We start from the raw sequence: 12,325 nt of genomic DNA on the forward strand, positions 1-12,325 counted from the left end.
TGAACCTCAGAAAGAACCACACACAATAACACATTAGACCAAGTAAGCAGAAAGAGGTATCTGAAATACCAGAATGCCCCAGAGCCTTGTCTCTGGACATCTTCTCTATCTATACTTATTACTCTTGTCTTACTACACTTACTTCTCTATCTACACTTACTTCCTAGTACATCTCTTCCAGGCTGATGGCTCTAAAGACAATTTACATACTAAGCAGATACCCTGTGGTGACTGTCGCACAACTCTGTGAATATACTAAAACAAATGAATTGTACACTTTAAATGAGTGAAGTTTGTCAATAAATGTCAACTCTTTCTAGTCACTCAGCCAAAAAAACCCCAGAGTCATTCTTGAAAACTCTCCTCTCTTACCCCACATTTAATTCATCTAGAAAGCCGTTTGGATCTACCTTCAGAACAGGTCTAGAATTAAATTACTTCTTATAAAGCTTGTCCAAACCACCAGTATTTTATCCCAGGATTACTTCAATAGCCACCTACTGGCATCCCTATTTCTGCAGCAACTAGAATGATCTTTTAAAAACAGAAATCTGTTCACATCACTCCTCTGCCCCATCTCACTCAAAATAAAAGCCCAAGAATGCCTATAAAATTCTTTGTGATCTGCCCCTCCTGCCATATCACCCACCATAATCTGAGTTCATCTGCTAATCCTTACTTTCACTACTTCTTTCCAGCCACAAAAGCTTTCTTCAACTCACCAGGCACACTCTAACCTCAAGACCTTTGTATTTTTCTGTTCTCTTTGTCTTGGAACCTTCTTCTCTCACACTCTCCTATCTATATTGCCTATACCTCACCTTCCTGCTCAAATGTCACATTCTCAGTGAGGCCTTCCCTTAGCACCTAATTTAAAACTGCAAACTCTTATAACACTCTGTATTCCCCTTCCCTGCTTTATATTCCTCTTTAGCACTCCTAATATTTTTTACCTTCTAATATATTTAATATTTTGTTTGTTTGTTGCTTGTCTCCTCTTCTAACAGTATAGGCTCTGAGAGGACAAAAATTTTTCTCCATTTTATTCACCTGCTTATGTCCCCAGTGCCTGGCACAGTAGGTATTCAATAAATATTTGTTAAAAGAACTGAATGTAAACTAGGGATTTGTAAGCAAAATTCATCTTGGAACTTAAAGTAAGAATTTGTACCTAGTCCACCTATATTTGTATACATGTGATATGTGATTAAAAAGCTATGGCAGTACTGTTATACTCTATATGTGTAGCCAACATATCTGCTACAAAGGATGAATTACAAGGAAAGTAAACGGTTAAAGGAATAGCTACATTTCAGATACCAGAGCTGCAAAAAATAGTTCCAGACCCTCAGATTTGTGCAATATCAAATACAAGATTATAGACTTCACTCTCCACTGACCAATGGAGGTACCAGTGTGGTACCCCAAACTTTTTGCCACCAAAAAAAATCCTTCTATTATTTAATCTAAAACCTAACATTTAGAGATTTTTATCAAGTAAACAACTTTAGTAACATGTTCAACTTGTTTTCCCTTTTTTAAAATTATAAATGACTATCAGAACTTCAAATCTATACAAGATAATCAGTTTTCCCACAGAAAGCAAAAATAAAAACAAAAATACCCACAAAGCTTCAAAATGTAGATATTCTAGTTAATCTGCATGGCCTAACATTGTAGAAAATATTTTATGAATAGGAAAGGCTGTGTAGTACAGTGGCTAAGAGTGTATGCTCTAAATCAAGAATGCCTGGGTTGAATTCTGGATCCACCACTTATTAGCTCTCTAACCATGGGCAAGTTACTCAACCTCTCAGTGCCTCTGTTTTCCCATCTGTAAAGTGGGGATCATAACAATACCTACTTCAAAGAATTATGAAGATTGAATGAATTAATAAGTGTAAAATGCTTGGAACAGTGCCTGGCACATAATAAGCACTTGATAAAAGTTAGCTAGAAAATTATTACCAGCTTCATGGTCCATTCAGGGATCTGAGAAACCACTGCCATATATCAAAAATAGTAAATTGCACTTTTCGAATTCTCTGCAACAAATTAATCCTGTATTAAGAGGGTTTTTTTGGGCAGTCCATATTTCTCTTGTGGAGAAAATACCAGATTGTACTGAGATTTGCTTCAAATGAGGAGGAGGAGAAGGGAAAGTAAAGGGGACAGAAGAAAAAAGATCGGCCATTAAAATAACTACTGGGACTTCCCTGGTGGCGCAGTGGTTAAGAATCCACCTGCCAATGCAGGGGACACGGCTCCGAGCCCTGTTCTGGGAAGGTCCCACATGCTGTGTAGCAACTAAGCACATGGGCCACAACTACTGAGCCTGCGCTCTACAGCCCACGAGCCACAACTGAAGCCCGCGCGCCTAGAGCCTGTGCTCAGCAACAAGAGAAGCCACCGCAACGAGAAGCCAGCGCACCGCAACGAGAAGCCGGCGCACCGCAACGAAGAGTAGCCCCCCGCTCGCCTCAACTAGACAAAGCCCGCGCACGGCAATTAAGACCCAACGCAGCCAAAAATAAATTAATTGATTAATTAAAAAAAAAAGATAACTACTTTTGAAGTGGGGTGATCAGTGGTGGCAGGAGTGTTATTACTTTCCTAATCTTGTACATACTTAAAGTTCGTACCAAAAACAGCTGAAGGGAAATCTTAACAGCTTTTCTGCTCTACAAATGATTCTACTTTCCTATAACCCCCTTTTCTTCAAAAACTCACTTCAATTCTCATACACCTTCTAAAACAGACCAACCCATTCAATGGTTAGAAGCAAAACAACTTGGAGATATCATGAACACAGTATTTTCCATTTTGTCCTACTAGTTCTTCAGAGAACTTGCTAATTCACTACAGAAAGGCTGGTCCAAATCATCTCCCTCTGACTGGGAATGTAATTTCCAGCACTGTTCCCAAAACAAAGTAATTATTTCGAATAGTTAGGACCTTAAGACTATCTACATCATCGCTGTCACCATAATAAATAATGTGAACATATATGTATATGCTAGGACCTATACTAAAATACATGCATTATCTTCTTAAATCTAGACAACAAGCCTATGAGAGATAATTATCTCTACTCACAGATCAGAAATTGAGACTCACAATTTAAGTACTGTGCCCAGGTATTAACTGATGGAATTAAGATTTGAACCTGGGTCTAATTCTAAAGTCTGTGTTTTTCTACTTTTCCATACTTATTTCCATGTTACATTAAAAATGGGACAGATGAACAAAATACAGAAATGACAGTCTAGTCAAATTGCACATCAAGCCCATATAAGCGCCATATTTTGAAACTGCCAACAACCATACCTATCATTTCTTTTACTAAATTATAAATGCTGCCTTCTGATAAACAGAAATTAAAACAATTCAAGTTCTTGATTAACTATTTCACAAAATTATATTGGCAAATATTTACTGATTACTTATTGTGTGCCAAACACTGTTCTAGTTGCTTGGGGATGTAGCAGCAAAGAAGACACAGCCCTGTCATCTGGTGGAAGAAAATAAACAGTAAGCATATAAACAAATAAATAAGGTAATTTCATATACTGAAAATAAAGTGATGTGTTATAATGCAACTGAAGGAACCATCTGAAATACGATCATTAGGGAAGGCCTTTCTGAGGAGGTAATATTTGAGCTTGGATCTAAATGATGGGAAGATAGAATGAGAAGAAGCCTGAGAGGTAGTAGGCAGGGCAGGTGGTGTAGGACCTTGTAGACCTTTTACTTGTAGTAAAAAGAAGTTTAACCCTTTAAGCCTGTTGCAATGGGATATCACTGAAGGATTTTAAAGCACAGAAATGACATCTGTTTATGCCACAGAAAGATCACTTTTGAAAAATGATAGTGTAAGTGGAAGCTTCAGTCAAACAAATTAAAACAAGTCTGAATAAAATCAGTAGAACCCAGGGCTTCCCTGGTGGCGCAGTGGTTGAGAGTCCGCCTGCCGATGCAGGGGACATGGGTTCGTGTCCCGGTCCTGGAAGATCCCACATGCCGCTGAGTGGCTAGGCCCGTGAGCCATGGCCGCTGAGCCTGCGCATCCGGAGCCTGTGCTCCGCAACGGGAGAGGCCACAACAGTGAGAGGCCCGCGTACCACAAAAAAAAAAAAAAAAAAAAAATCAGTATAACCCACCATGGAGTGTGCTTGAGGAAGACTACTTGCCTTCTCTAAGTTATTTCCTTTATTGTTTTTCTAATTTTTATTTATTTATTTTTTGGCCATACTGCGCAGCTTGCGGGCTCTCAGTTCCCCGATCAGGGATTGAACCTGGGCCATGGCAGTGAAAGCCCAGAATCCTAACCACTAGGCCACCAGGGAACTCCCTAAAGTATTTCCTTTAAAGTGAACAAAAGTCTCTTATTACACATTATGAAATAAAGGATAAAAATGAAAATATCTCAGGAAGAGTTAACATAGTCACTTAAACTCCCACTGAGGTCTAAATATAAGTAACTAAATAATGGATGCCAAAGAAAAAAAGGAGAAGCAAAAGTGGCATCAGGAAAATGGACAGAAAGGCTGGGAATGCCAAAGACACCTATTTCACAAATTTGCCTAAAGCTGACTTAAAAACCAAACTCGAACTAAAATAATTCTAACAACAATCTCCTGAATATTTCTCTCAAAAGGCTTTATTTACAATACGATAAACGATGTTCACTCAACGTAAACATAAAACAACTACAAATTACCCTTAACCATTTTAGAAAGTTAAGTTGCATTCCACCAGACAAAAAAAAAATCAGGTTTATAGAAAGCCAAAAGCATTGAACTATACAAACTGTATATAATACACTTCAAATGAAGTACTGTCTTCCTAGAGCAATCATTTTTTTCACTCTTAAAATATCAACAAGGGAAATAAGCTCAGGCACAATATCAAAAGTAGAGGAAGAAAAATTCTGGCTCCAGTGTATCTCGTTATCGTTGACTGTAAAAAATATATTGTAATTGCATTTGTAATCCCACAGGCAGGGATGGCGACCAACTTATTCTTGCAAATGATGTAACCATACAGTTAAAGCACCAGAGCCCAAAGGTAGAAAAAGTAAAAATGTTTTAAAACAGGAAGAAAAATATGTTTAAGGAGAATACGTCCTCAGGCTTGAGCACTGCTTGCTACCACTGGTATACCAAAAACATTAAAGAATAATCATGAAAACATTACTTTACAAAGTTAAATGTGGCCATTGTCATCTGATATGGTGAAGTCAAATCCCAACTCCACCATTTTACTGTATAAACTTAAGCAGCTTACTTAACATTTCTGAGGCTTAGTTTCCACATCTGTAAATCAATTATTAAAAAATCTACTTCTTAGGGTTAGTTTAAGGTATAATGAGATACTAGATATATTGTAAATGACAAAGGGCTGGGTACATAGTAGATACTTACTATGTGAGTCTTTGATAATGACTGGTACTTGATATTGTATGTTCTAATTTTACCTCTTGGAAAGAAAGTAACTTTGATCTGCTATTGGTAAATATAGGTAATCCTGCCTTGGTTATACAACTCTTTCTGCATATATTATTCAAAGAGCCACAAAACATCTCTCCCAACAATAACTTTATACACAAATGATTTGAAGTTTGGGGTCTATGATTTTGTAAATTTTATCCATCTGTTCCCTAAAAGTAAACACAAATTCAAACACTATAGGGGCAATAGCAAAAGTGGAATAAGAAGAATAAGTGAATGATGGGTCTCACTGGTGACGTGCCATAGACAGGAAGCAGACCTAAAATTCAAATAGATATACATGGATTTAGGGTCAACCCTCTCTTCTCAGCAGGAAGCAACAAATGACTTCTCCACACTTTGTCCTAAAAGATCTGAAATTTTCTGCAAACAATCCATGCTTCCTGACAGTCTAACAGACCTCTTTTCTGCAGTAACGCAGTAAAGTGAAAAAAACTGCACGATGTAGACAAAAAAGCAATTAACTGGGGTAAAAAAGTAGTACCTATTCAAAAAGCACACTTCCTGATTCTTTGTTTTGATTACCTATGAAACCAATTCCTATTCTTTAAAAAGGTATCTGAACTGGTTGAAAAGTAGCCGGATATGTTTTCCATTTTATGGTGTTAGTGGCGATACTGACTACGGTTGTTTCCGGTCAGTATCAAGAAGCCTGTATTTTACTGCAGCAAACATAGCTACAAAAACCTCTCAGGTGGTCGCCTCAGCTCTATGTGGAGCTCACGTTACCTCTTCATCTAGGTAAGGCCCTTCTTATTACACATCACACGTTTTAGGTCAGTGGAAAATAGAATGGTCCCACATATTCCAGCGAAGTAGGTGCATTTACTACTGCTTAAACCACAGCGTGTCTATCACCAGGAAAACAAGAAATCATTAACACGTCAGGGCCTATAAGAAATAAACGGACGCAACCATTTCTGTGAAGGTTCAGTAAAAACAACATCACCTTACAAAGCTCTGAAACAACATGTAAATCTCAACAGATTTGGGCCCAACGGCCCAAGGTCACACCAAGTCAGTCGCTATAAAATCCAAGAAATGATGAGCCTCCTGCATTCAGGACAATCCTGGCTAGGAATAGGGTCTGAGTTTGGGTACACTCTGGTCGAAGCTTTAATATGAACAACCCCAACCGAATGCAGCGGCTCCACAGGGAAACCCTAAGCGTTTCGGGTAGTATTTCCTTCCATCCCCAGTCTTCCCTTCCCTAGTCACCCCCCAACACTCACATCTCCGGAGCCACTTCATCCAATGGTAGACGATAGTAGTGTGGTGTTTCTTGTTCTCTATACACCAAGACGACAAGCCTTGAATAGATTCCATGGTGTTAGTTACCGACTGAAATTTTCGATCCAACGAGGACTCCAGAGCCCCTGCCGAAGAGGCCGACGAGGAGGAGGCCTTACTGCCGCCTCCGCCGCCGCCGGCCGCCATCTTCCCGGTTTGCACAAGCGCTGCTGCTCCTCTGGCGGCGGCGGCGGCGGCGGCGGCGGCGTCGGGAGCGGGCGAAACAATCACTGCGAGTGCGTGAAAGCCGCAGGTGGGGAGGGGGGCCAGGGGGGTGGGGATGGTGCACGCGCTAGGCTCTTCTGGAGGTAGGACGGGAGGACCAGATGCTGGGCACGCTGGCGGCTCCTACACGCTGCAAAGAGGGGCTGCGGATTTCGAAGGTTTATCGGAATTGTTCAAGGGATTGTGTTTAAACCAGTCAGTAATCACGGAAGAACTGCGCAGAAAACAGGTCCTGCAAAGCCTTTCTAAACGCCTGGCCCGGAAATTAATGGTTTTATACTCTTCGGCTCTCAACGCTTAAGGCCGTCCCCCACACTCCTCTAAGAGCGGGCATGAATATCTTAAAGTTAATACTACCCGACTGCCCCTTCAGTTGCAGAAATCTTTCTCTCTCCTTTAGATCCTCTAGCACAGAAAGGCCCAAGGCTACCTAGTCAGGATTTTTTTTTGCAACGCAACAGCAGCAAAGGGACAGCAACACTATCGCGCACGCGCTGCTTGGCCCCGCCCCCCTGCTTCCTTCTCAACCTAGAAAAAGCAGAGGGAGGTGTGATGGCGGGGCAATCTGGCCAATCAAGGGAGAAGAACGGGAAGCGCGCGCAGAAGCCCCCAAGCCCCAAGGGCTAAGGAGGCGCTTCGAGTATTCGTGCGCCTGCGCAGCAGGCCAGAGCGTAGCGGGCTGGGAGGAAAAACGGGGAGAGAAGGGTGGGAGAGGGAGTTGGTCAAACTAAGGAGAGGTTGGGGGAGGGGCTTCACCGCTCCGCCCCGCGTTTTGCTTCCTAGCGAGGTGTCTCCCTTGGGGCTGTCCAGCTCACACAGCAGGGCCGAGAAACTCCCACCGCTCAGCGGCCACTGTTATTTTCTGGCACCTGCAGCTGCCGCCGCCGCCGCCGCTGCTAATTTCTCGGGGCACCGACGCGCCACAAACTAGCTAGCAGCCATCTTGCGGTGCCTCAGAGGATGCGCATGCGCCAGCTCCAGGGAGCCGTTCACTACGCAGACTCCCAGACCAAACAATTTTTTACACTCCCCTGGGACATTAACACTCACAGCCACTTGACTTTTTGGATTATAGGAAGAGGAAGTAAATGAAGTGAAACGAAAATTTTCCCCGTAGAATTTTCGAGACGCGGAAACAATAAAAGGCAAGATGTGATCTCACCTTCGCCAGATATGTTACAGTCTCACAATTGCATAATACATTATAGTTTACAAAAGCCTTAGATATTTATTATTACATTGATTAGCACAACCTAGATTAACCGTGCAATTGCATATGCCTATGTAAATTCTCTGGGCAGATTTGGAGACTTCTTTGTTCCACTGAACACATGCAGTTATTGTATTTTAATTCTTTCACGTCTTCCCAGTAGACTCACGTTTTTTGAGGCAGGGAACCTGTTTTGTCAAGCTCACGTATAGTATTTGTTAATTCAACAAAAAGTTGTTGAACGTCTTGTGCCAAGTACAGTTTTAGATGTGGGGGAGTAACATAGCAAAATAGACAAATATCTCTTTTTTCTGGGGCTTATTGGCAGGAGACCATAAAAAATATATCAGGGAGTAATAAGTTCTATGAAGTAGCATGAAGCAAGGTAAGGAAGAGAGAGGGGTTGTGTGTGTGGTCCTTAAGGGAATGGGAATGGTGGTTTGGTGATCAAGGAGGGCTTCTGGAAGGAAGTGATACTTGATCTGAATGTTGAGCACAAGGTAACCAAGCAAATATGGGAGAGGGGGAGAAAAACATGCTGGCAGGTGGAACAGCAAGTGTAAAGGACCTAAAACAGCAATGGCTTGATATAGTAGAGGAAGAACAAGGAGGCCATTGTGGCTAGAGAAGAGGACAAGTGTTAGAATATGAGATCTGAGAGGTGAAGGGAGAGAGTTCATGTAGGGCCTTGAAGGCCACTGTAAAGACTTTGGCTTTTAACTTTGAGGTGGGGAACACTTAAGCAGAGCAGTTTTAAGCAGAAAAGTTACATAGCATTCTTTTTAAAAGATTACACTGGCTGCTATGTTGAAAATAGACTGACTGCAGAGCCACCGGTTAAGGAGGCTATTGGGGTAATCCAGACAAGGAAATGATGGTGGCTTCTACGAGCATGGCAAAAAAAAAAAAAAAGAGGAGTGGCGTCAGATCCTGGATAGTTTGAAGGTAGAGCCGAAAGTATTGCTCATGGATTTAAGGGGAATATGAGAAGAAGAAAAAAAAAGAGTCTAATATGACACCAAGGTTTCTGACCTGATTAACTAGAACAGTGTTTCTCAGCCTTTTTTTCCATTGCTGTTGACCCTAAAGATTCTTCTTAGATATTTTTTCCTATTCCCCCAACCCCCATGAAATGTTAATACCACAGTTATATTGTATATCTGTTTATGTACTGTCTGTATATTTGTGCTTTATACAAGAGTAAGCATGAAGTTTACTTTTTATTCAATGCAGAGTTAAGTGTGACTAAAATCTTTGTTAAAAATTAAAAAAATTTTTGATGTCTTTCTTCCACTGGGTTCTTCTTTTTTTTTTTTTTGATATTTATTTATTTGGTTGTGCCTGGTCAGTTGCAGCTCACGGGCTTCTTAGTTGTGGCATGCAAACTCTTAGTTGCAGCATGCATGTGGGATCTAGTTCCCCGACCAGGGATCGAACCTGGGCCCCCTGCATTGGGAGCATGGAGTCTTATCCACTGCGCCACCAGGGAAGTCCCAAAACTTAAAAATTTTAACGCTAATAATATTTAACTTCATAACTGTATTTGCTGAATAAACTTTAATGTAATTTATGTATATAAATTGCAATTCACTGCATTACATATGTAAATTAGCAATTTATATAAATACATAATAGCAATGAAATCAGTTTTTGAATTTTTTTTTTTTTTTTTGCCACACCATGCGGCTTGTGGGATCTTAGTTCCTTGACCAGGGATCAAACCCGGGCCATGGCAGTGAAAGCACCGAGTCCTAACCACTGGACCACCAGGGAATCGGTGGTTTTTTTTAAATTTTATTTATTTATTTTTGGCTGCGTTTTGTCTTCGTTGCTGCACACGGGCTTTCTCTAGTTGCCGCGAGCGGGCTTGTCATCACGGTGGCTTCTCATTGCGGAGCACAGGCTCTAGGCACGCGGGCTTCAGTAGTTGTGGCACACGGGTTCAGTAGTTGTGGCTCGCAGGCTCTAGAGCGCAGGCTCAGTAGTTGTGGTGCATGGGCTTAGTTGCTCCGCGGCATGTGGGATCTTCCCAGACCAGGACTCAAACCCGTGTCCCCTACATTGGCAGATGGATTCTTAACCACTGCACCACCAGGGAAGCCCGGGAATGAGTTTTTAAAAAATCATTCAAAACTGTTATATTTCCAGCAGAAGTAAAATAATTGAAAATTTAATTTCTTAAAAAAATTTAGTGAACTTTTAACTTTATTTTATTTATTTATTTTTGGCTGCGTTGGGTCTTCGTTGCTGTGCGTGGGCTTTCTCTAGTTGCGGCAGGCAGGGGCTACTCTTCGTTGCGGTGCGCGGGCTTCTCATTGCAGTGGCTTCTCTTGTTGCGGAGCACAGGCTCTAGGCATGCGGGCTCAGTAGTTGTGGCACACGGGCTTACTGACTTTGCATACAATTTTTGTATCTTCCATGAACTCAATGTCATTGCTGCTTGTGTCACACCCAAGAAAATGAGAGAAATTAAATAAGGAGTAAGATTTTGTTGGGTAGAGTTGAGCTTTGGAAGGTGACAAAGCATTGTAATATTTAAGACTTTTTCATCCCCCAAGAGCCAACTTTTTCTCCATGTGGGGTGATATTGTTCCCTCGGAGAATGGATTGCCATTTTCTCAGACGGACCAGGGGAGGAAAGGGGAAGGAGCAGTCCTGTGAGAAATGAGTAGAAATCGGGATTTCAGTTAAACATCTTGAGTATCAGAGGCATAAATGGCACCAGATATTGTGAGTCTAAAGTTCATGAAAAAGTTCTTGGTAGGAAACATCAGTTTAAGAATTGTCAGTATATAGATGATCTTAAAGCCATGAGATGGATGAGGTTGCCCAGAAGTGAGTGAGCGTAGATAGAATAGAGGACCAAGGACTGGACTATAAGGAGGAAGTTTCAAAGGATATTGAAAATGAATGACCAGTGAAGGAGAACCCAGAAAGTAATGTTCTGAAAGCCATGTAATGAATATTTGTCAAGCAGAAGGGAGTAATTGTGTCAGGTGTTGCTGCATAGGTTGCATAAGTTGAGGACTGAGATAACCACTGAATCTGGCAAACACAGTAGTCACTGGTGGTCTTGACAAGGGCTGTTTCCAGGAAGTGAAATGATTAGAGAGGGTTCTAGAGAGAATGGGAGATGTGGAGTTATCATGTGGTGACAACTCTTTCAAGAAATAAAATGGGAGCAGAGAAATGGAGCTGAAGCTGGAGGGAAATGTGGGTTCAAAAGGTCATTTCTTTTTTCCAAGGTGGGAAATAATGTAGCTATTATCAGATGCTACAGTTGATACAGGATAGAGATGGGACAATTGCTGGCTGATTTCCTCGAGTAAGTGGAAGAGGATAGGATCAGGTGATAGGTTCATAGACAGTTCCTTTCTTGTAACAGGAAGGTAGAATCTAGGTAGAGATTCAGGTAGGTTGATAGATGTGTTGGTGAGAATGTGCAGAAATTCTCTTCAATTGCTTCTCTTTTCTCAGTGAAATAGGTAGGCACTGCAATAGGTGCTGAGGAAGCACACTCTTAAAAAGCATCAAGGATCTATTAATTGCCAATTCCAGTGCACTGTTTACAGTCTCAGCCTTCAGCTTTTTCTGTTAGTGCAATGGTTTAGAGTAAGACACTTAGAACCAGACTGCTCAAATTCAGGCTCTGCCACTTGCCGTTGGCAAGTTACTTGCGAGTGGCAATTTACTTTACTGCCACTTACCATTGGCAATTTACTCTCTGTGGTGCTATAATTATTAAATGAGTTAATGTGTGCACAGTGTTTAAAGTAGTGCCTGGCTTAGTAAAGGCTTGATGACGTTGATGTCAGCTATTATTTATTATACTTAAATCTTTCTTAAAATTCATTTCCCTTTGCTTCTGTTAAATATACAATCATTAATCAGATCCCACTAAATGGATCCTTTCTCCGCCCATTGCTAGTTTTCTTACCCCCTTGTGTTTGCCAAAGTTCCATTTTTAGCCCTTCTCTCATTTTTATGCTCATTCTCTCCCAAAGATTAAATTTATCACCTGCATTCAGATTTATTCAAGTTGGATATCCTAGTTATCTTTGATTCTACCCCTTCAACTAGTTATCAAATC

At 41.2% G+C, this 12,325-nt stretch overlaps 1 protein-coding gene across 5 annotated transcripts in view; it reads right to left on the reverse strand.

Annotated features, from left to right (window-relative positions):
• The window catches only part of RPRD2 (regulation of nuclear pre-mRNA domain containing 2), an 84,042-nt gene extending 76,904 nt beyond the window's left edge, over nt 1–7,138 (reverse strand). For 2 of the 5 annotated variants that reach the window (XM_029227366.1, XM_029227370.1), the window contains exon 1: nt 6,743–7,058. In XM_029227366.1, coding sequence (XP_029083199.1) covers nt 6,743–6,947 — 205 coding nt within the window. In that variant the 5' untranslated portion in view covers nt 6,948–7,058. The other 3 variants (XM_029227368.1, XM_029227369.1, XM_029227367.1) reach the window with 3 other exon arrangements.
• Nucleotides 7,139–12,325: the final 5,187 nt, after the last annotated feature.

The sequence above is a fragment of the Monodon monoceros genome, unplaced genomic scaffold (assembly GCF_005190385.1).
Source record: "Monodon monoceros isolate NGI ecotype Baffin Bay Population unplaced genomic scaffold, NGI_Narwhal_1 Super_Scaffold_18, whole genome shotgun sequence".
NCBI lineage: Eukaryota > Metazoa > Chordata > Mammalia > Artiodactyla > Monodontidae > Monodon > Monodon monoceros.